This window comes from Exophiala aquamarina, assembly GCF_000709125.1.
Source record: "Exophiala aquamarina CBS 119918 chromosome Unknown aczIA-supercont1.2, whole genome shotgun sequence".
NCBI lineage: Eukaryota > Fungi > Ascomycota > Eurotiomycetes > Chaetothyriales > Herpotrichiellaceae > Exophiala > Exophiala aquamarina.
In genome coordinates, this window is record NW_013550586.1 from 1240190 (window position 1) to 1263336 (window position 23147).

The window sequence follows — 23147 nt, forward strand, 5'->3', positions numbered from 1 at the left end:
TCTAACCTATGAACATTCAAGGATGCACGAGTAGATTGTTCGATGGCAAGAAGCTGGTTTGTTTATCTCCACCTTGCAGCACTTGGTAATCAAAGAATGATGGGATCGCATTGACCGTCCAGATGCTTGTCGATATCCATCGGGCAAAATGGAAGCAATTCCTTGCGTTGGATACATGTCAAGCGATGGGCAGGTCACAGGATAATCTCATTCAGGCTGGATAGAAACGACACAACGCTGATCTCTTGTGATCCATTTAATTCCCCTTCTCTCCGGCCGCGTGAATCACCGACGCCTGGGTTAAACTCTGAATAATGTTCGCACCGTCAAAAATGGCTCCACCTGGGGCCTTCGCCCGACAAAGCGAGTTTCCACGTTCGATAATATTGGCATCACATTCAAGGTTCGCTGTCGCAACACAGGGGAGCGCTCCTCCACCTGCGGCAAGGTCTCAGGCGCTAGTCGTTGGGAGTGAAAAGACAAATTAAGCGAGTGTAACAGTGAGGTGGGGTTTGCTTATAGATTTAATAGACGTGGAAACTCTTACAATTATTGCCGCCGGGCACACCTCTTCCAGCCGCGCCGGTCACGGAGGCACACGCGACCTGCTTCAGGGAAGTATTGGAACGCAGCATGCACCACTGGAAACGGGGAGGTTTCCGTTCTGCGGCTGGCGAGCCAGGATGGCGGTACCGGAGACGGGCGACAGGGTTGCGAGTTTTACGAGAACCGTGAAGAGTGTAGCAGCAAACGGAATATGCATGTTGGAGATACGGCTGGTTATATAGGACTCCGGGGTCGTGTGATACAGGGCGAAAGCAACAGTTCGACCAGCGAACTTGATTAGAATATTGCAGAATTAGACTGCGAGAAAAGGCGAGTGAGCTCTGCTGAAGAACCCCAAGACAAGAGATCAGGTCACTCATGGAGGTTTCTGTAAGATCGAATAAAAGATGGCACGTCTTGCCTAGCACACCGGTTCCCTACATATGTAGGGCCGACCTAAGTCGGTTGGGGACAAGAGAACCATTAAGTAGAAAGTTGAAACTGGGGTGAGACCGCGTTAGGAAGCTCTGTGATGTTTCTCGTCGTAGTGCACTTCGTAACTAGTAGCTGCTTTGCAATGGGCCCATTTTGCCTCACCACAGCATCAGGCTGCTGAAAAGGAACGCTGTCCAGTAGCCATATGGCTATGAGATTGGGCTGAAAATATAGTGTTCATTGACGCACCCTGAGAGGGACGAGAGCGCCATTCTCGACCTCTACCTGCCGGGACGAATCATTATGTATGAGTGAATAAAACTGAATATCGACTTAAGATTAAAAGAGGGTCCATTTTGGTTTATTCGTTTTAGCGTGGTGAGACATGAGTAATACGAGGGTGCTCCGCCAGACAGACACACTTTGTTGGCCTCTTCTCTGCGGATAATTTCTCCGGCATGGACCAGTAAATAAACCCTGTTTGTTGGAAATCAAACCATCTACTCTTCTCAGCACTTTCTTGTTTCTTGAGGTTTGCCAGTCGCTTTACCACAATAATTAAGGATTTTAACTTTGCTGTCCAGCCGTTTAGCCATTCATTTTGACCCTCGGGTACTTAACTTCTTGTATATTTTCCCTTGGCGTTGTCTCCTCACGAGATGTCCAGCGCTGCAACCCCCTGTCGACATGGGAATGACGTCGTTTCACGACCGGTCGGTAGATCGAACTAAACTCCATGATCCTCGCTCCCAACAAGGCAGACCATGTGGGAGACTCGTGGAGAGCTGAAAGTCAGGTCTGCCACGCGAGATCTGAAGACAGAATTCGCCACGGCCAGGACTTAGACAAGTGGCAGACGACGATCCCCTACCGAGGATGACCTTAAATTAGCACTGCATTGAACATATATATCTTCACATCTCTACCCAGGAGGACCTCATGATCATCTCGTATTCGAATTAGCAGTCTGCCCATACTACCTACTCCTCCCACTAATCTCAGACCCAACGTCCGATACAACAGATTTCCCGGTTACGAAGCACGGTTACTTAACCCATGAGTTAAAGCGGCCTTGCCATAGTATACTACTCCGGAGGGACTTTTGCGGCTTTGATAAAGTGTATGGCTTAGTGGATGGCTTAGTAACAAGCTAGGGAGGAAGCAAGCTACCTTCAGTTGCGCCCTTCTCCCTCTTTGAGGATCCGCCCTGCAATGCGGCTCGATCAACTCCAACATGTTCATCTGCGCTCGAGTCATCTCGGGGCTCGGGACCGACTTTGTCAACAACATCATTCTCTGTTGGGTGTCGGAATTAACTTAGGCCTACGACCGAGGATCGAAAAAGACACTGTCGATGCAGATATTTACGGTGGGAAGAGTGTCGTAAATGAAAAACACAAAACTGTGGTTCGTCCCGAAAAGAGAAATATGCATCGATCCTGGATCTCAGAAGTGGCATATGGTCCCAAATACAACTGCTGGCAGGCTCTTTAAGCAAGCCTGTCGCTATCTATCATCCATCATGGTGGCACCAATGGCGACCACGCGGAGTCCGCAGCTCCTTTCAGGATATTGATGCCGCAGCCTACGCAATCCGAATCCAAGGGCAGGAACATCATGTCTTTACTTGATGATCTGATGTCAGACTTATCTCATATGCCGGAACGGACAAGGTTTGGATAGCTAAATAACTTCTACTAGAAACCCAACCGAAGGAGGAATGCTAAGGCTAGCGGCCGCGGACCCGCGGGATCTAGGACTCATGCGCGCGGCTTCTAATATCAGTGCCCAGCCTATTTTGTCCGTAAGGCCTCTTACTTGAGAGTGAAATTCGTTACACTTCATCGTGACGTTTGTGATGAAAACGCGTGCTTTGCTGTATAAAATGTCCAAATTACCTACCTCCTGGCTACGTTGCCGTTATTCCATCGTTGACCTACACATCTGATTTACTTCTTGTGAGAGAAAAACAAAAATCCGTTACCAATCGCATTATGAATACTATCTTCGCCAACAAAGGCGGGGGAAAGCTCGGGGGCCGACCTACCATTATCCCCAATGAGAATACTGCCCCTTGTAACGAGACCATGCTTGCACTCCGCTGGTATGGCGATAGGGATGTCCGTCTTGAGGAAGTCCCTGCACCCACCATAACTGAGCCTGCCGATGTTGTCGTGAAAGTTACCGGCACTACAGTATGTGGTAGTGATCTGCATCTGTACCACAAGGAGATAATGCAGTTGCAGAAAGGTGAAATCTTGGGGCATGAGTTCATGGGAATAGCCGATGAGGTCGGGCCCGGAGTCACATCGATCAAGAAAGGTGACCGAGTGGTTGCGAGTTTCCAAATCGCGTATGTCTGCTCACTCTAGGGCAATTGATCCCCATAGTTAAGATCATCTTAAGGCTGACACTAAAAAACCCAGCTGTGGCAATTGCCAATTCTGCAAAGAAAGCCTCACCAGCATGTGCGAGCGCACGAATTCGTCTGCATTGCAGGAAAGGCTCTACGGAAAACCCTTCGCTGGGTTATCTGGCTACTCTCACTTCGGGGGCGGCTCCGCTGGCGGCCAAGCCGAGTATGTTCGCGTACCCTTCGGCGACTTTAATCTTCTCAAGATTCCCGACTCTGTCCCTAATGAGAAGGCATTGTATCTCAGCGACATCGTTCCAACCGCCTACCACGCCACTGTTTGCGCCGACGTCGAAAAAGGCAAGAGCGTCGCGGTCTGGGGTCTCGGGCCTGTCGGCTTGCTAGCATGCAATTGGAGCAAGCTCGAGGGTGCGAGACGCGTTATTGCCATCGACCAGGTACCGGAGCGCCTTGCTCTCGCCAGAGGCATGGGCTGCGATACCATCGACTGCTCTGAGCAAAATGACGTCGTCGGTGCAATCTATGAACTCGAGCCGCAAGGTGTTGACTGCTGTATTATTGCCGCTGCTTTCAGGAATACGAAACCGCCGGGACAAAGTGCTGAGCGCCGCTTTGATCTAGAGACAGACAGCAGCGAGATACCCAACGAGGCCCTCCGTGTAGTGCGTAAATTCGGAACGATCGCGATTGTAGCAGACGACGCTACAATGACCAACCAGTTCCTCACCGGAACTTTGATGGAAAAAGGTGTCACGTACCGTGGTTGCGGACAAGCTCCCGTACAGAAGTATTGGCACCAGCTACTGGAGAAGATCAAGAGTGGCGAATTCGATCCCACTATTGTCCTAACCCATAGATTTTCGATGGAGCAATTCAGCGACCTGTACAAGGCATTCGATAAGAAGAAGTATGGAATAATAAAGACGTATGTGCAGACGAGGTTCTCCCCACCGCCGACGCCAGGCACTCCCTATTGACCACCTTCAGTTGGGGGCCCGGGGGGGAAGGGTGGAGTTGGATATCAGTACCTGCAGCCTGCAGCGTCTGATTGGCCGGGGCAGGGAATATATGTGAAGAAAGTATAAGAGGTGCCCAGCTGCGGACATGACCAAACCATCGCAGAGCGGCCATTGTTGGTCAAATAAGGCACTGTAGCAGTCATCTAGGCGCAGGGCCGTGCTAGATAGACAATGCCGATGATGGAGGGGAAGCCAGGGCAACCCCTGTTCAATAACAAAATATGCAAGTGATGATTAGTCTTCAGATTCCTTGGTGGCGTCGATGTTGATGCGATTGGACCAAGTCCGCCTCCGCCAGCGTATCGGATACACCAGCAGGAGAAAATGGGAAAAGTGCGGCATAATTTCACTGTGGACTGAAAGACAAACAGGATTCTCCGTTCTAGGCTGAAGCAGCTTCATAACGTGATATTAGATCTGCAGAAGGAGGTTCTCAAGCACTGCAACTTGTGTCTGTCGAAAGCTTGTCCGTCCGGTTTGGATGCGGATTTCCGACAGTTGTTTGGACACAAGAAGCTCAAGTGTATACAAGTACTGTGTGAGAAGGCGCCCGCCGAGCATGGACGATCTCGGGGTAATCTTTGGGTTCTTGGTGTGATTCTGTGGGATGGAACGTTTTCTGAAGCTGTGGATGCTCAAACAGGAGATTTGGACGAAATAATTAAGTGGTTAAAGGTAGTGTTCCGCATTGGAATGTGTTAGGGCAGAAACTAAATTGAGTAGCTATCATATGAGCATGTCCTTTTGTTCACAATCGTACCCGAGCAGATCTCATTCTACATACAGTATCGCACAATTTGATTGGACATGTCATTTCTGTACTACTGTAGGTCTTCCTCCGAGGGGAGGAAATTTCTGTTGTAGGCATTATCTCTAGCTCTCGTGCAGTGTTATGATAATCACCATTCTCGATCACAATTGTCCCCACAGTGCCCTTACTGCTCCTGGAGGTTGATAGAATGGTTGCCTGGAAAGAACGTCCGGCCCACGTAATTTGGGGACGAACCAAGTAGATTCAGGCGCTTGCAGGTCCTACGAGCTGCAGCTCGCTCCATGAAGCCACAGCTCCTGACCCCGCAGCAAGGGCTGGTCACCGGCGGTGGCGCCCCTACTTCCTCGCCCAATGACTTCAAGTCCCTGGTGCACAAGGCGTGAACAACAGAAGTGGGGAAGCTGCCCTTATCAAAGCAAAATCCACGAGTTGGACAAATACTGCCATAGACGTTGCCTGTGGAAGCAGTAACTAAAGATTCCATAGACTAGTAGGATTTGAGACTGTCTACAGTTTTCAGATAGAGCACTTCGGGGCTTATTGCGTTGTTGTCATATGGTGTAGTTTTCGAAAAAAGAGTGTCACGAAGATGTTTGAGTTAAGTAGTTGCTAAGCACTATTCTCTGGTTACATATTGTCTCAGACTTAGACTCTACAAGGGTACTATACAATCAAAATAGAGTTTACGCATAGCGTTCTATACCAAAGTTGTAGACAATGCCAAGTTCTACATATGTGTGCATTTCATCATCAGAGATCCAATCATCAGCAGTTTGTCCTGTCTTGACAACAGTGGAATTTGGGTGTGGCATACGGAGAGTCCCACTTATGTTGTCCACACATTTCTTCGTTGCAGGGGTGTCGAACAGTGCGGCGCACTGGCCTCGCCTTAGCCTTGAGCAGTGTAAGCCTGGAGACGCTCTAGCTCCTCAATAGCCCCTGCTTATGCATGCACTACCTCGCCATGCTTGCTCTTCGTTGATGCTGTGCGTTGAAGACTTTTGTCTTATCGGCGTCTCTCGACGAGTAGGCGTTGACAACCTGGAAGACTCTCAGCAAGGATCTCATAACGACATTCTCTCTGGTCACACCACCTGAGACAAACTTCCTGAGATACACCCTCGTAGACGGTCACCATTGGGAGAGTGGGTTAAAACAAAGGCCAACTAAACCCGGGCACAGCTTGAGGAGTCAGGACTATCATCCAATAGGAGGCGACGTCACCCTTTCTCTCGTAAGAACCGCGTATTCCAGGGTTTACTCGTTCGGCGTGGAGCACCTGGAGCCCACTAGAGTCATAAACATCTTCACGCCTGCAGGGCGATTCTCCTGCTCCTATGGTCGGTGCGATTAATAGAGCCTGATCCTTCAAGCCACTTCGGTAAAGCGGCCAATGCATTGCCTGGCTTATTAGCTTCTGTCTAACCAAGGTGAGCAGACGTGATCCCTGGACCGGAAACATTTCGACCCAATCGCTGTGCGAGTATCATGTCATGTCGGTGCTTCGTTCTACCCTATCTCTTGTCATTTGCGGCATTTGAATTTTGGCTAAATATGATGGCATTGCTTAACACTGACAGAGCAGACTCAAATCTGTCAAAAGCTACAACCTTTCACTGAACAGCTCTCCTAATGAGTTCAGATGTGAAGCTTCGGACCAAGTGCGAGAGGCTCTCATTGACCTGCAATGCTTGCCGCTCAAGGCATCAAAAATGCAATGGTGCCCGACCTTTGTGTTATCCTTGCCAGCTACGTGGACTCTCTTGCAGGTACCCAGGGGTGCCTGATGACGAACAGCCGGCCTCCAAGCAAAAGCGTGTCGAAGACGACCAAAAGCCAGCTACATTGTCGAACAAGCGAAGCAATCAACGTGCTGTCAGTATCAATGACAGTCGAAAAGATTATGGCGCTGTTCAAGACATATTAGTATGGGAGCTGGTAAGAAACCCCCCCCGAGACTCTTGTCACTAGTATTTATTTGACTTCGCCTGCAGGCCGACAAGGGCATCTCTTCAGAGGAGATTCACAAGTTGGCCCAAAAACTTACCAGCACAGTCCTGCCACGATCAAAACTTACGGAACCTCAAGACCCTCCCCCCAGCAATATCCTCGATTTAGCAATTACTGGGGAGCAACTTCTGCACGTCCTGACGCAATTGTGGAAAGAAAAAGGGCATGATCCTGGTACACTTCCGGGGACAACAATCGGCGCCAGTAGAAGCTATGTCCCGCCTTCAGCCTGGTTGCTTCAGTACTCCCACTCCAATGGCAATATCCTCCCGCTGCCGTCCAAGAAGATTGCACATGAATGGCTCATGACGTTTCTGAACGGGCCGAACATGCTTTTCTGCATCTGTGACCATGCAGAAAGCCTGGAACTACTTGATGCTCTCTATGACACCCAGGTTGCCTTGAGCCCAGTGTCAATATGTGTGATTTTCTGGCTAATCACCACTGGCTGCAGGTTCTCGGAAGTCTCTGAAGAACATGTCTATAGGGGTATGTACGAGACAGCAGTCCGCTTGCTGGATGAGCGGATCGACAAGGAGACTGGGTCTTTATTCTGGCTCGTACAAATTTTGCTCTTGAAATGCGTTTACTGGCTGTCAGAGAAGAAGAAGAAGTGTTTGGTTACTCTAGGTATGGATGGAATCTCCTATTATCGCGTAATGTTGCACAACTTGACGTCAACAGGCACCACAATTCACGTCGCCGAGATGGAAGGCCTCGATCTTAGCCGTGAGCAATGCCCACACCTGTCAGATGTGGAGTACAATCGAAGACGACAAGTATGGAATGGGACAATCTCCATGAGCGTGCAAGTAGTCTCCATGAGCTCAAAGCCTTTTGCTAATCGGCCGCAGGTGGCTTGCCGTCGTCACCGGCCGCATACCGCAGATCAGCCCCTATACGACGCGAGATCACTTTATCCAGGTGTTTCGAGGCCACCTGCCGGACCGGGCCCTTGCTGACATTCATCAGGACTGCTGGCATGGCATAAGCAATCCGGATCAGGAGCTTGGGGTCAACATGGCTAAAATCTCGATCGTGGTTAACAAGTTCCTTCGGGATATTTATACGTCGACAGAGAAGCCCACCGCTGCCTATGAGAAGTACTTGCACATGCTCGAGGACTGGTCCTCGTCTCTACCACCAAATCTGCGATACTTCCCAGACCATCTTGCCGGCGAAACTAATTCGACTTCTGCGACCGCAGACGAACTTTCATCAGTATAGTTTTGTTCCAATCCCTATCTTGATGCCTTTGCTTACTATTGACAGCTCTACCTTGAAATGTTCTATCTTGTAGCTGTACTGCTATTGACAAGACCATTGCTGCTCCGTGATGTCCATTCCAGGTCCACTCGCGGTGCTCCCGCGTTGGCCTTAAGCCTGCGAATCTTGGTGCATACTTGGTCCGTACAACCGAGACCGCCTAGCTCCTCGGCTAACGAAGGGGTTCTCATCTAGCACGGACGCGGCCGTACAAATCGGGCATGTAAGTGCCAAAATGGTGCCGCAGGGCTTCATATGCAAAAGGTACTGGCTTGTGAGGTCAGTTCACGCACAGTGTACCTATCAACAAGTTTTCGACTGATAAAGATTCAGCACAATTATTTACCATGCATGCCTTACCCTTCTTCTAGATCTTTCCGTCCGAGAGTCTAGTACGCGATGGAGCTTGACCTCAGCGCAGGAGCAAACCCGGTACCAGCTGAAGAAACACGGCCTCAAAGTTTGCCTGGACGTTTTATCATACTGTGCTAGGAACAGCGCCGACGCCCTGACACTCGTCGAAACTGTGAAGACATTTCAACGACTGCTCGGTGATCAGGAGCCACCAACCTTTGAGTTGCTAAAGGAGAATTTCCTGTCAGCGTTCGTGCCGACGCCAGCATTGTCCGGCTCAACTTCCTCTTCTTCCTACGCCAACTTGTCAGCAATGCCCTTCACCGATCAGTCGGCGATTGGACTGAGCTCGAGCCTCGGATTGGAAGAGATGGCTGGCACCAATCTTAGCAGACCGGCAGCCTTCTCAAGCCAATCATCGGGCGAGAGCGCATTGCCTTCAGAGTCTCCTTCCTCAACCGCATATTTCCTCAACAGGCCCTGGAGTGACACGAGTCGACTGTTGTATGGCACTCATCTTGACACTCCGATGGCAGATCAACCGGGGCAGGCCCCCGTGGCGCCACAGCATTTCCAGAGCTTCCTCCAATGGATCCCAAACTACCAAGGTCCGCAGAGAGCCTATCAGTACCAGGATCCTTCGCTCAACACTGGCTAGTCTGGATCGATGGGACAAAGGAGGCACGTTTTTGACAGGGAGCGATCAGATTGGGAGGTTATTTGTGCTTCAAAAGTTTGTATCTCGAAGCGGGAAGCCAAGACCCCGCCTAAACTTCAGACAGCAATGTCATATATTCAATGGTTCGAGCAGCATATCTTTGTTTCCAATTGTACTCACGAACGTGGCTGGGTGTGTTGGAGTTTTACCTCATTTTGCCCCCTGATGCAGACCAACCGCCATACTCTCAAGCCCAACGCACCTCCGCGAGCTTGCAGCGCTACCGTTACGAAACTCCTTATGTACCGTCGTAACTTCAACTACCGAGGCCAAGCCTGCTCAACTCGGCAACGAACTTCTCAGTCCAACGTGCACTGGAATCATTGCAGGTCAGCTCATAGAGCGTTGTAGGGTAGTTCATTTTGCGAGATCCATACCTGGTGTTGTTCATGACAAACTCCTCTTCCTTCCTGTGATTTGCGGCCCGCTCTCCCAGGTCCATGGTTAGTGCCCGGTAGATCGCATTGGCGGTGGCCGCCTTGTCCCAAGGATTGAATAGCAGGCTGCCTGCCAGCCTTTCCGATGCGCCCGCGAATTCAGAGAGCATCAGGACACCGTGGCGATCCTTTTGGCAGGCGATGTACTCGTAGGAGACCAGGTTCATCCCGTCGCGGATCGAGGTAATAAGGCAGACGTCTGAGGAGGCGTAGAGGACGACGAGGTCTTCGAAACTGACGGACCGGTGCAAGAGTTTGATGGGCTGATAGTTAGGAGTACCTGCCGAGTGACGGTTTAGAATGGGCTGGGTGATTCAGATGGCTAGTCGCAGACAACGACACCTACCGTATTTGGCATTGATCTCATCGACCCTTTGGTGTATCCGCGCCGCCAGTGTGCGGTATTCCAGAACACCTTCTCTGCTCGGGACGGCAACTTGGATCATCATCACCTTCCGCACCATCTCGGGATGCTCTTCGAAGAACAGGTCAAGCGCGTCGAGCTTCTGTGGGATGCCCTTGATGTAGTCGAGGCGGTCCACGCCGATGATGTATATCATGCCTGGATTCTGTTCCGTGAGCGCTGCGATGCGTGTCTTGACTTCGGGCTTCTGCAGACAGTCGAGGATCTTCTTCGGGTCGAGCCCGATAGGGAAGTCGCCCGTTCGGACCAAGCGGTCGCGAAAGGAGACACCCATTGGAGATTCAGTCAGCTTCCTTCGCTGCCGTTAGCAAGACAACAAGGGTCTCGAGAGATTGCCAAAGTACTGAGGACGTACAAGAGGTCGCTACAGGCTCGTTTGAAATTGGCATTGTAGCTCGGAGCGTGAAATCCAATCAGGTCGCAGTGTAATACCCCTTCAAGAAGTTCTCTCCAGACTGGGAGAACTCGGAACATGTCGCCGCTGGGGAAGGGGGTGTGCAAGAAAAAGCCAATCACAAGCTGCATGCCCCTTTTCTCAGCTTCTTCCCGCAGTATTTGCGGGAGAAGCATCAAGTGGTAGTCGTGGACCCATACATTATCGCCGTTGACAGCGTTGAATGCGATCTCGACCGCGAATTTGCGGTTCACTTTCTGGTAAGCTTCCCAGTCGCAATTATTGAAGTTGATCATGCTGTCTTGGTAGTGTAGAGCTGGCCACAATACGGAATCTATTTTGATGTTGTCAATGGCAATCGCTTGCAATGTAGCTTCGAACATACTCGAAAAGCCATTGTAGTGCTTGGAGGCCAAATCTTCTTCTAGGAACACCGGCACTGCTCCATGGTCTCGCATCAAGTCTTTTCGTATTTCACAGTTCTGATGAGGCTCTACAGACCCTGGCCAGCCATACCAGCGGGAGGCCTGATTTGGTCTAAGGCCACTCATGCACGTCACGAGGCCACCAGATGACCTATGGTATTGGATCCGGTCATCGTCAGAGCGGTCGATCGTCACGGGAAGACGGTTAGAGACAAGAATCAGGCGACTGGTGGAAGAATATGGTTTGAAATTGTCCTGGTCGGTAGGAGATAGTGGGGGAGTGATCATGTTCAGACGACGTCCAGTATATTTGCTTTTTCCTCCAGCAGGCGCACAGATAGACTTCTGTATAATGTAGCGTAGATAGAGAAGTGAGTTGGAAACGAACAGCAAGTACTGGATGTCGCGGTTGTATGTGGCAAAGAGTTGTCGTAGGAGGACTGTAGCAAACGACGAGACTTTAAGGAAAAGGGATAGGTGTAGTTAACGGGAACCTACCTGATATGTCCCCAAGCAGTCCATCAGCAGTCCGAAACCATTCGCTGACGAGCCAGCGACGAGTTTCAAGACGTCTGACACGGGAACGCAACCTGGGCATTAAAATCACTGGACACTGACGGAGAGAGTGACGTCCCAGACTTTCTTGTGGCAAGCGGGTGGACTCAGTAGACAGCAGCTTTCTTGAAAAGCGAGCATTTGGCGCGTATAAAGTGTTAGTTCAATATGCAAATGAGGTAGTAACGCTTGTGGGAGGCTGTGGCTGGACGAAGACATCGTCCTCCTCGGAAAGCTAAGGATTTGCCCTGGCTGAAGTCCCCGCGGAAAGTCAAAACTGACTCCGAGGCCGGGTCCGCATCTGCGTAGCCCAGCATGACATTATCCCATCCCGACCACACAAAATGCCCACCGGGTCTTATTTGACTCCGCTTATCTCTAACAAGTCCTCCACAGGATCCTCTGAAGCGGTCATTCCTTCATACGGACAAATAGGGAATGAAACAGGCGGGGAACCTGGTATATGGCGTGAATTGAGCTCGTCTTCAAAGGGGGCAGAAGCTACTAGAACTCCGATATGCATGCACACCATATTAGCATCATTCGAGTATGATTGCTCTTTGACGTCGTGAATCAGCCATCTTCCACCAGAGGGCTCTATGACGAAAGAGGAAAGGTGGACGATTGATGGAGCGAACTTCAACTTTGTCGAGCTTTCGAGTCGATTTTCTGATTTGATGGGGAATGGGCCCATCATTAACATCAGGGGGATCATGCAGCGGGCCGCTGAGCTGGTTCAAACAGGCCCATGCTTCGCAGCAGGGGCAATTTTCCCTGGCCACTCGGGTTCCACAGTTCAGATATCTCCGTCTCTGATATGCGTCGACAATCCCTTGGTCTTTGTCGTTCTTACCCCATGTCTGACTTGACGACTTCGGACCACGCGTTCTCTCAGTGCGCAAGTTCGCGCGGCCATGCCATCTGCTCCGATATTAGAGTCGAGCATTTCTCAAGTATCGGCTGTAGATCCAGGTTCCAATTCTGCTTGTTTGACCTTCACGAATAGCTGTGATAAAGTCTGCCTATCAAGTCCACTTGTTCAACGGATCATAGCAGTGAAATGAGGGCAAGTCGTTCACGCGCTGCTCCTAGAACGGCCCATGCGTGCCTTTCATGTAAAAAGAGAAGGACCAAGGTTAGAGCCCTTCCCAAACTGCCCGACCTCTACCGCTGACAGAACGCCCTAAAGTGTACAGGCCAGCCAGGCCCCTGCCAAGCTTGCAGTAAAAATGGCGATTACTGTCATTTCGACTCGAGACTAGATGCAAGACGCAAGACTGGATACAAATCGTCCATTTTCCATCAACAGCAGATCATCCTCAAGGGTCTGCTTCTAAGCATCAAGTCCAATGATGACGATTTGATGCAAAGGCTTGTTGAGGCAATCAGGAACGATGACTCACCCCCAAATATGGCCAGAACACTCCGGAACAACATTCAAGCCTTACAAGAACGGGGTGAATTAACCAAGGAGGATATCAGTAATCCTGATATGATCACTCTGTTGTTGGAAAGTCTCTTTTACTCACGGCCACGGCCAGGCGAGAGCAGCACGACCTCCCCATCATCATATGACCTTCTTGGACAATCTTCAAGCTCGGTGTCTGAGTTGTCTTCTGATTCTCTGGCTACCGATGAAGATGTCTTTATGGATTATACACGTCCAGTCCAAATCCAAAGCAGTTTCGACGCAGCACATTGCCCAACGGAAGCTCCATATTCTTTCACAAATTTTGAGTCCATGGTTGTATCAAATGTATTTGATGTACCTCAACCCGTATTCTCCTGCACTTTTCACCTCAGTTGAGAAGTGGCTAACGTCTAAGCAGCCGTCAGAAACCCCTCTCCACTCGAAAAATTTCGACAGCGATACTTCTTCGCTGGCAAGCAAAGTTTCCCTGATCGAAGATGGCGATACGCAAATGGCCTGGTACGAAACCCTGAGTGAAAAATATCAACATTTGGAATCAAGTATCTGGCAATTTGGCGGAGCCACAGGGAACTGGCCCTTTATAGGAGGCTCAGATTGGTCGAGCGGCCCCTCGCCGCTGCAAACAGTCACATTGCCCTTGATATATCCTGGCGACCCCATAAACGAGATCGTCCTAAGCTGTCGAGACCGAGCCCGAGATCTGCTCAGGTCTGGCGTTCCCTTGCAGTCTGTCATGGGATCAGGACCCACGGACGTGGAGTTGCTGTTCCGAATGAGGCAACCAGATGAAGAGTGGAACTTGCCTGGGTGGGCGTGTGAGGTAGGGCTACCCTCCGAGTTGGTGAATCTGTAACTCTACAACATCTTTACAATCTGCCTTTTACGGCTAACTTTTTGGTTTAGATGGCATGGGGTCTTCAAGATGTTGAGTGGAATGTCAAACTCGCTGAAGTCTTCATGCGGGTTCGATTCATGAGGTGGTTGATCCTTCCGGGCGCGGAGACCCTCACTGGCATTCCGGGCATCCTGAGACCAACGACCGTACAAATGCGATTTCCCCACCCTGTCGCAATAGATTTCCTCCCGATACCGGCGGTTCGCACAATCCTGGTCCGAAGACCGCGAGACTGGCAAACTCCCTTGAGCAGGTCCAAATACAGCTGCAACTGGGATGATAATCTCGGGCCGGCAATCGTTACTGATCCTCTTACCGGACGACGAATCTTGAGCGCAAAATTTGAGAAGCATATTTGCACCTATCAAAACTGGAGTGTCGGCAAAAGCATTCTAGAAACCTGGCCAGAATTGTGGGGAGAGATGACACTGGACAAAGAGAAATAGGATCGCTGCGGTATGAACGGAGAGCATGGTCAGAGTAAGGCTACCCCACTGAGGGTAGAGCTGAGGACTAAGGGTTTCCTTGAGAGACAGCCTTCTAGCAAGTAGTATTATTAATTGACCGGCGCCAAGCCTCGACTGGCGCATATAACTCTATCAGTATATGATATGGCCATAAACTTGAAGCACTAAAACTCTATGCTATAAGCTAAGATAATTCTTTTATGAGCGCTATTGCACTGCTAATACTAATATTTCAAATTATTTCAAATGTCAGGCATACCTCGGGAGCCCTATGGCGACCATGTAGCTAATAAGTTCGAGATATCCTTGCACTTTCGTGCGAGACCCTACTCTTTTTGAGCGTTCCTCGAGGGCTTGTGGACCTATTGCCTGACATAAAAATAACAAAATAGAAATTCCTAGAGATTATTTACCTAGTTAATGTTTCCACCCTGCAACTGAAGTCATAGGAAAAGGACTTCAAGGGGACTTGCACTGCTGTTGGTGAGTTTTCCAATACGTCTACCATGAGCAAGGCTGACCACTTTTAGTGCAATCAGGGACCTAGAGAACAGAAGTACTGTGTACTGGTCTTTAGTATGGAGATCACGTCGCCCATGTCAGAATGTCCCCAATAGGCATCGGTCCTGAGAAGTCCTCTCGAAAATTGGCCAAACCAGAGGTCCGGGAGCTCTCCTCCTCACTAACAAACGATTACGGAGACATCTGCGTCATCGTCGGTGTTGACAAATTAGACAACATCAAAGGACTACCAAAGAAGATACACGCCCTCGATCAAGCCCTGTCCGAAAATCCTGAAGGATTCGGAAAAGTGATGCTGGTACAAGTAGCGGTACTGAGCCGAGAAAAAACCAGGAGACCGCCAAAACCCTGAATAAGCTCGCGGACTGGATAAATCTCAAATACGGTGGGAGCTGGTTGTCCTTATACGCATAGCCATTGAATTGTATTCCCAACTCAGGTTGCGACGGCTACCAGCCGGGAAAACCTCCTCCATCGCAGTGTGCCCTTCGAGAAACTCGTGGCGCTTTATGCCGCAAGAGACGTGTGCCTCACCTCATCAACCCACAAAAGCATGAAAATAGTCGCCAATGAATACGTCGCCTCGCAAAACGAGTGGAAGGACGTCCTTCTGCTCTCTGAAAGGGTTGGCGCTGCCGAACAAGCCAAGGACAGCTTCCTGTTCAGTCCTTGGGACCTTGATATGGTGGATTCCATTGGCAAAGGCATTACCACGGGCCACCAGCAACGAGCGGCCATCCACAAGAAATCCGAAGCTCACATTATGGGGAACACTAGGTGAGATTGGTGTCAATTTTTCCTCCCACTGAGACTTGCAGACTGACTCAAATGTACCTTCGGGTCAGATATTCAGCATTTAGCGGCCGTCCCATGGACCACAGCCCATACGGCGTTAGACAGTGAGAAAATCGCCAACGGATCAGTTCCGGATGCCCGTGGCGAACGTGGCAACGGACTTTGGAAGGGATGATCGCTCTGACGGCTGCGCAAATCGAAGCCTTCATATCGCTATAATTGTGTCGGGTGTTGTAGATAGACAGGTCTTCCAAGGCGTAAGCACGGGACAGACCACGCAACGAACGCTAATTGCATGAGCGCCAACTTGACCTGAATCGGTCCAACCAGTCATCCAGCACCATCCTCACCTCCTCTGGCCTGCGACATTCACCACGAGACACGTGAGTGAGAAGCTTTGAGCCAAGGTCGAGGATTTCCTCTCGCATTTGCATCGTCTGTTGTTTGAGGAGGTTGTTCTCCACGGCAGAAGCGCGTGTTATTTCTGCTAGTTGTTGGATCTCGCTACGTTTCTTTTCGCGACACTTCGCGGCAGCGCGACGGTTCTTCTCCAACGAGATTCGGTGCTTTTCACTCTCTGGTAACTGCGGTCCATCTGAGGTGGAATCGCCGCCCCTCTTGCGTCTTCGTTTGTATACTCTACGTGTCGACGGGCAGCCATTCCTGCGCGCTGGTGGCAGGGCAGTTGAGTAATTCCTTTTCGTGGTTGTAGAATCGAGTTCCTCTGGAGAAATTGCCCCGCCGTGGAATGAGTGGTTGGTTGGAACGGTCGATAGATCGCCCCCCTCCCAAGACTGTAAGCCAACAGGAGAGTTCCCAAGCTTGCCATATTCAGTATGCTTTTCGAGACCATGCCAACTGTCCATCATCTCTACATCTCCTACCTTGACCAAGCTATGTTTCGATAGGGTTGAAACAGGATTGAAGCCGAAATCTCCTTGGGCTGGTCGGTCCTGCTCCGGTTGTCTTATATCTCCGATTAGGTCGTGGTAGAGGGGGAAATTATAGAACATAACGGAGGTAGTGTCATCATAGGGGGAAGCTGTGGGAGCTGTGTTAGTCATCCCGGTACCGCTAAGCAGCCTTGTTTCTGAGAAATCGGTTCCAAACAGAGGCGGCATTACGTGATCAGGTTGGGCATAATCAAAGTCAGTTGCGCTTATCAGACCTGGCAGAGATTGCCGAGATGGTCGAGTGGTCGATAACGCTTCGATGGAGGCCGTCTGTAGGCCAACCACACATTCAAATGAGTTTGGTGAAGGGAAACTTCGACTACTGTCAGTGGTCTGGCGGGAAATTGAAGACATGCTGTTCGAGCTTGATGGACCCTCGGAGCTGGTAAAAGCGGGACTCGGCGAGGAGCTCGTCGAGGCACTTAGACCCCGAGTTCCCTCTGGGCTTAAATTTCTGACTCCAGCTGCCGGATCTGGATCCGTTCGGTCAATCAAATCTAAGTTCTCTAGGATTGTGCGAGTCGTGATATCTCCAATCTCTGTCATGTCGGAGTTGTCCTTGCAGCCCTGATAGAGAGCATGGACATCTTTGACAGGCGAGTCATGGAATTCTCTAGAGCAAGTAAGCAAAAAGCTTTCTGGAGAGTAATGCAGAATGACTCGATCATACTGAGACTTTAGTGGATGTTTCTGGCCGTTTCGACGGATGCAAGGGATGCCACGTTGCACGCAAGTTGCACATGGGAGGGAGCTGCCACACTTTGGTGTCGTCAGCTTCATGTGATGCGACGGCGGTAAAATTGTCATCTTCTACCTTTGCTTTCTTAAGCCGACAAAAGTCACAGGCTCGAGAGACCCAGTGATGTTTGCCCGTATCGATCTCCGCATATGGTTTGGACATCTGCTTAAAGGGCTGATCTGTCAGAGGGGCTGTTGGATAGCTGCCCAGTTGGCATCTCTTTTTGGTTTTGGCGGCCTGGCGTATTAAGTATACATTGGTTGTTGATGATGCCAGGGAAACGGGGTGTTCCCTTTCCACGTCTAAATATTCACTTTTCTCTTGTTAAAGGGATCTATCTTCCTCAGGCACATGTCGAGCATGACGTCTCACCTTTATCTTCGCACTTTTCGGATCCTAGGGATCGTAGAGTGGTGGGGTAGGCAGGAAGACAACATTTGTGAGCCGTACGTGAAGGCGAGACCATGGCGATTGGTGCAGCTTGATTGACGAACTAACACGGGCCAAGACAGGATTGCGAATAGTCTTTCGGATATACAGTTCCACGTGCGGGCTATTCATCACGCGTGTTTTGACGTGATGTACAGGCCATCCAGCCCAATGCTCTTTTCCTCTCCCCCACCAGCCGCGCCCTAGCCTCCGAGGAGATCGCGCCCTCGGAGGGCTAATCATTCTACCCCACCTAATATTCCTTGATAGGATGGAGATCATGCCACACTTGTGGGAATTTGCTATTCAGGTTGGACAATGACCTTGAGGTGGATTATGGTTCATCTACTCCGCGCTGGAGAGCGAGCTGGCGGGATATTTGTCATTCGTAGTCTTGCCAAGTCTCTCTTCGTGTCAACGGCATGACCTATAAACATTCCAGGATGTATCAGTAGATTAGTCTTGTATGCATTACCGTGGGATTAACAGAGTGGAAATGTCCGAACCCAGCTTGGGTAGAGCTGTGGTGCTGTTTCCTGGGGTTAGAATGTCACCAGGAGCGGCCGTGGGCGGACCACGAAAATTACGTATCAGGATAGGTGGAATTGGCTCAACCAACTGCTGATACGGGCGTATCGGCAGAATATGGGTGCATCTTTGGAACCGTAATCAGGAGAGCCCTGTAAGGGCCAGTGTTGCTACCGTATAAGGAGCTCCTGATGGTATTGTGGCCTTGCTCTTCATCGACACGAGGCTAGAACCGTTGACTGTGAAAGAAATTTGTGCCAATAGATATTTCTGCCGATGACTCTCGACTCAGCCACCCGAGCTACGGACAAATGATCGATGGTGAGAAAGTGATTCATTTATCACTACTTTGTAGCACCTGGAATCAAAGAATGTCTGCATCGCATCGACGGTCATCGACGGTAAAGACAAAATGTCGATGTTGTGGCTCTGTTGTCTGGCGTTGGATGCTCCGCAGTAATTAACTGGCGGAGTGTTAGCAACGCATCTGTCGTGCTCTTATCACCACGTGATCGTTATCGAATCGGAGGAAAATTATGGCACCAAAAGTCCTCCAGGTCTAACTCACCTTTCAACGACCCATCGATCGAACGCTCTACCGACATCAGAGTTAAACTATGGCAAGACCTAGAAAAAAGAAGAGGACTCATCTTTCAATTGACGATGGTGCGGGAAAGCCCAGTCGAGCCAATCGGCCGCCCAGAAGTATGGTCATTCGCATGGGCGCAGGTGACATTGGCCCCAGCGTCACACAGCTGGCAAAGGATTTCCGCGCTGTGATGGAACCTGATACAGCGAGCAGGCTGAAGGTACTACCTCATTCTGTTCATTCTGTCGCAAGTCTTTCCGAGATGTACCCATGCTGACACCGAGGTCAACAGGAGCGAAAAGCCAACAAACTCAAAGACTACACCGCCATGGCTGGTCCTCTGGGTGTCACACATCTCTTTCTATTCTCACGGTCGAAAAACGGCAATGTACATCTGCGGGTTGCGCTGGCTCCCCGCGGCCCGACGATAACATTCCGCCTCGATCGATATGCATTAGCAAAAGACATTGCAAAGGCACAAAAACATCCGCGAGGAGGCGGCAAGGAATACCAAACTCCGCCTTTGTTGGTGATGAATAATTTCGCGTCTCAGACCGCCACGGATGCTGGTGCAGATCCGATCAAAAAGCAGCTCGAGTCCTTAACCACCACGGTATTCCAATCGATGTTTCCCCCAATCAACCCGCAAAGCACACCGCTAAATTCCATACGGAGGATATTGCTGTTGAACCGTGAGTTGCATTCAGATGGGACATACGTTCTCAGTCTACGGCACTATGCGATCACGACAAGAAAGACAGGGGTGTCAAAGCGAGTCAGGAGATTCGACGCAACAGAGCAGCGGCTGCGAGAAAAAAAGACCGGGGCGCTGCCCAATCTCGGCAAGCTAAACGACGTGGCAGACTACATTCTCGATCCTACAGCCGGAGGCTATACTTCTGCCAGCGAAACAGAACTCGACACCGATAATGAGGTAGAAGTTATGGAGACGACGACCCAGCGAGTATTGAGCAAGCGTGAGCAGCAGAAGCTCGCAGATAATGGGAACAAGAAAGCGCGAAAAGCGGAGCAGAGCTCGAATGTTGAGAAAAGAGCTGTGAAACTGGTTGAACTGGGCCCGCGGATGCGATTAAGGATGGTCAAAGTCGAAGAAGGCGTGTGTGAAGGCAGAGTCATGTGGAATGAGTACGTCACCAAGTCTAAAGCAGAGGAAAAGGCGCTGGAAGAGAAATGGGAGGTGAGGAGAAAAGAAAAGGAGGCCAGGAAGAAAGTACAGAGAGAGAACGTGGAGAGGAAGAAGGAGTTGAAGAAGAACACGAAGAAGAATACCGGGAACGAGGGTGAGGAGGAAAGTGAAGAGGAATGGGATAGTGACGACCTAGAGAATTGGGATGTTGACGATGACGTTGACGACGAGGATGAAGCTGAGGTCGTTGGGGATATCGAGGAGCCTGCTGATGGAAACGATGAGATGCAAGATTGAAACGTGTCCCGCCCCGTTTCATTTCCAGCAAGCCACCCTCCCCCGGGCGTTCCTTGGTCATATCGCTCGGCTTCGAGTCCGCATCAGCGAAAATCGAAGTGGATGTGGCGAGCGTTAGCCATGGCACTACAGGCAGTGCTTGGATCCATTTCGAAGGGAGCCGGGGTCACCTTCACCGATCTGTTCACCCATTCGAGGGGCGAGGGACCGTGATAGGATCCATATGGAGTACCCAGGCTTTTCTTCCAAGACTCCGGAGTCACCGCAAGACCCAAGGTCACGGGGCATCCGAAGATATTGCGAAGTCCCGCAAATCCGAGGGACCGGGATCCCTGCGATAATGCACCTCGATTACTCACTTGAAAAAAAAACTCCCGCTTCCCTGCCCTAGTATTGGCCACGTCGACGAATATGCGAAGGAAGAGTCGAGATGAGATGTCGTCAAGGTCTCGCAAAGCTATCGCGAGTCTGCGTGGCTCAGGCATACAACGGCTGCAGCTCTGGGAGCGCAGGGCTGGCCACCTGCAGACTATCTCCAGGCGGAGTTCCTTCTCTCGCGCTCGCGCTCGCAGGAGCCCGAGTATTGTAGCCGCCACGTAATTAGGCACCATCATAACTAGGGGATTGTCTGTGCTATGGTGTTCATCGCACAAGAATAAATCCCTGACTACGTCTAGTACTTGGCGTGGGCCGCCTTCCCGCTCGTTCGTCCATCTCTTTTTCGTCGGAGTCTATAAAAATTCGTTTTGACTTGCGGCGCTCGGTTTCTACACCACACGCCTTCATATCACTCTGGTGGGAAGTAGAGCTGATGTGAAGGGGACTGAGCATTGAGAGCGGGCAATGTTTCTCTTCTCTCCTTGCTCTCCTATGTAAGATGTAGGAGTTCGAGTGTGCCTTTCGTATTTTAATTCGATTTCAGCTTTGGATTCGCCATTTCCACATAATGGCCTACTACTATCTGAGGTAGGCTGCAGCAGACGGGACCAGATCTTCTGTTCTGCTCTGGGCGTCTCTGCTGTGCCTCGCTTGATGAAAAAACGTCGTTGCTTTGTCCATCTTATAAGTGAGAAATGTCCTGCGTGCATGTTCATGTCCCGTCATTGACGGTGCCGCCCAGAGACACAAGCACTCCATACCAGTCTGACCTGTGATGTCGTTCAAGCCAGCTTCAGCATCGATGCCATCTTTGTCTCTGTTACGATCGTCGTCACCATGGCCGTTAGATCATACTCACCACTCACTTTCCCGACATGTCTTGAACATTTCTGGTTCAAACAAACACTGATGCAGTTGCAGGAAACTCGATGACTAAACCTGTGCTCGATCTCATGATATGACGCACTACCCGACCGATGTTGTAAGACTCCATTTCCTTCGCATCTCGGATTCCAGGAGGGATGTCAAGGACATTCGATCGGGAGCGTCTACTTCTTTCCGGCATATCGCTTCACCCATTCTCGGGCCTCTCGCTCGTAGCTGGCGCGGTCGTCGCGGTATTGATCTGCGATCTTGGATTCCACAGCGTCATCGGGGTTAGGCTCTGGGTGAGGGTTTTAGTGTGGGTTCATCTGGGAGATAGCAGCCAAATCCGGTCCAGCATAGTTTCAAAGGCTGATATGGTAGTGAACCGCTCGTGATGAAAAGCAGGGACTCGGAGAGGAGTGATTGGGGACGACTGACCTTTCAGCAACTGTCTAGTGAATTCTAGCACGGCGCTCATCTTGGTAGATGGTTTCCATTCGGAGTCTTTCAGCATGCCAAGACACATGGTGCCTGAGTTGGGGGGTGAGTCATTGGAGATGTTTGGATGGTAAATCTTGGTGGTAAAGGTCACTGTTGGTGGTTTGAACGGGTAATTCGGTGGGAGGCTGATGTTGAGCGTGAAATGGCCGCCCTATTTTGTTGTTAGCTGTCTCGTGGTAACGGGGTTCATCCGAGGACTGGGAGCGCGATTTATGGCGGGGAAGGTTGAGTGATCGTGTCAAATATATATTTCATCCCGGCCAGTTGGTTGATGAAGACCATTGGAGCACTTACAGCATAAGGAGAATCAGCAGGACCATCCATATGGACTTTCCACTGATACAAATTCGACTCGTCCGCCAGTGCTACGGCAACCCCAGCGGGAGGCGAGATGGTCAGCTCGGACAACTCCTAATTCTCCAATTAGTGTTCTGTTGCTAGATCGATGAGAGTGTATGTGCACGGTACTTACCTTGGTAATACGTTTCTGGCTCGACATGTTTACGGATTGTCGACCAGACAGGGATGAGAGGGCTGCTAATGAGGTTCGAAATCAGCGCACTGCGGCGCGGGGCACTTTGGTTGTCTTCAAACGATTCAGTGACCGAGAGCACGCGGGCGAGCTTAATTTTGATGCCCCGATGTAGGAGCGATCGGTTGGGCTTGGACGGCAGAATGCTGTAAGACAAAGAAGACGAAGAAGGAAAACACTATTGATTTCTACGTGATGTTCAAATAAAATGGATTAGATGTTTGCTGTAACATCGCCGCTGCCCCGGATAAATATCGGATCTACTGGTGGCTTTCATCTGATCAGATTAGATTAAGCCCTAGAATGAGGGTGTCTATGCTCCGCCACAATGGATTACGTTCAAGTAT

The 23147-nt window shown here is 50.4% G+C and overlaps 8 protein-coding genes across 8 annotated transcripts; 5 read left to right on the top strand and 3 right to left on the bottom strand.

The window, feature by feature from the left end:
• Window positions 1-2975: 2975 nt before the first annotated feature.
• Window positions 2976-4332, top strand: A1O9_02280 (uncharacterized protein; the record flags this gene model as incomplete). Its single annotated transcript, XM_013407855.1, has 2 exons — window positions 2976-3334; window positions 3408-4332. The coding sequence occupies 2 exons, from the start codon at window positions 2976-2978 to the stop codon at window positions 4330-4332; spliced, it is 1284 nt and encodes a 427-aa protein (XP_013263309.1).
• A 5418-nt stretch (window positions 4333-9750) lies between these two features.
• A1O9_02281 (uncharacterized protein) lies at window positions 9751-11462 on the bottom strand (the record flags this gene model as incomplete). Its single annotated transcript, XM_013407856.1, has 3 exons — window positions 9751-10211; window positions 10278-10648; window positions 10711-11462. The coding sequence occupies 3 exons, from the start codon at window positions 11460-11462 to the stop codon at window positions 9751-9753; spliced, it is 1584 nt and encodes a 527-aa protein (XP_013263310.1).
• Window positions 11463-13140: 1678 nt separating this feature from the next.
• Window positions 13141-14502, top strand: A1O9_02282 (uncharacterized protein; the record flags this gene model as incomplete). The annotated part of the gene is made up of 3 exons (XM_013407857.1): window positions 13141-13506; window positions 13559-14002; window positions 14065-14502. 3 exons carry the CDS (start codon window positions 13141-13143, stop codon window positions 14500-14502), a joined length of 1248 nt encoding a protein of 415 aa, XP_013263311.1.
• Window positions 14503-15127: 625 nt separating this feature from the next.
• A1O9_02283 (trehalose 6-phosphate synthase) lies at window positions 15128-15397 on the top strand (the record flags this gene model as incomplete). The annotated part of the gene is made up of 1 exon (XM_013407858.1): window positions 15128-15397. The coding sequence occupies one exon, from the start codon at window positions 15128-15130 to the stop codon at window positions 15395-15397; it is 270 nt and encodes an 89-aa protein (XP_013263312.1).
• Window positions 15398-15598: 201 nt separating this feature from the next.
• On the top strand, window positions 15599-15826 carry A1O9_02284 (uncharacterized protein; the record flags this gene model as incomplete). Its single annotated transcript, XM_013407859.1, has 1 exon — window positions 15599-15826. The coding sequence occupies one exon, from the start codon at window positions 15599-15601 to the stop codon at window positions 15824-15826; it is 228 nt and encodes a 75-aa protein (XP_013263313.1).
• A 301-nt stretch (window positions 15827-16127) lies between these two features.
• A1O9_02285 (uncharacterized protein) lies at window positions 16128-17694 on the bottom strand (the record flags this gene model as incomplete). The annotated part of the gene is made up of 3 exons (XM_013407860.1): window positions 16128-17406; window positions 17464-17552; window positions 17608-17694. 3 exons carry the CDS (start codon window positions 17692-17694, stop codon window positions 16128-16130), a joined length of 1455 nt encoding a protein of 484 aa, XP_013263314.1.
• A 1412-nt stretch (window positions 17695-19106) lies between these two features.
• On the top strand, window positions 19107-20522 carry A1O9_02286 (uncharacterized protein; the record flags this gene model as incomplete). The annotated part of the gene is made up of 2 exons (XM_013407861.1): window positions 19107-19298; window positions 19371-20522. 2 exons carry the CDS (start codon window positions 19107-19109, stop codon window positions 20520-20522), a joined length of 1344 nt encoding a protein of 447 aa, XP_013263315.1.
• A 1427-nt stretch (window positions 20523-21949) lies between these two features.
• On the bottom strand, window positions 21950-22767 carry A1O9_02287 (signal peptidase I; the record flags this gene model as incomplete). The annotated part of the gene is made up of 4 exons (XM_013407862.1): window positions 21950-22065; window positions 22206-22419; window positions 22563-22679; window positions 22741-22767. 4 exons carry the CDS (start codon window positions 22765-22767, stop codon window positions 21950-21952), a joined length of 474 nt encoding a protein of 157 aa, XP_013263316.1.
• Window positions 22768-23147: the final 380 nt, after the last annotated feature.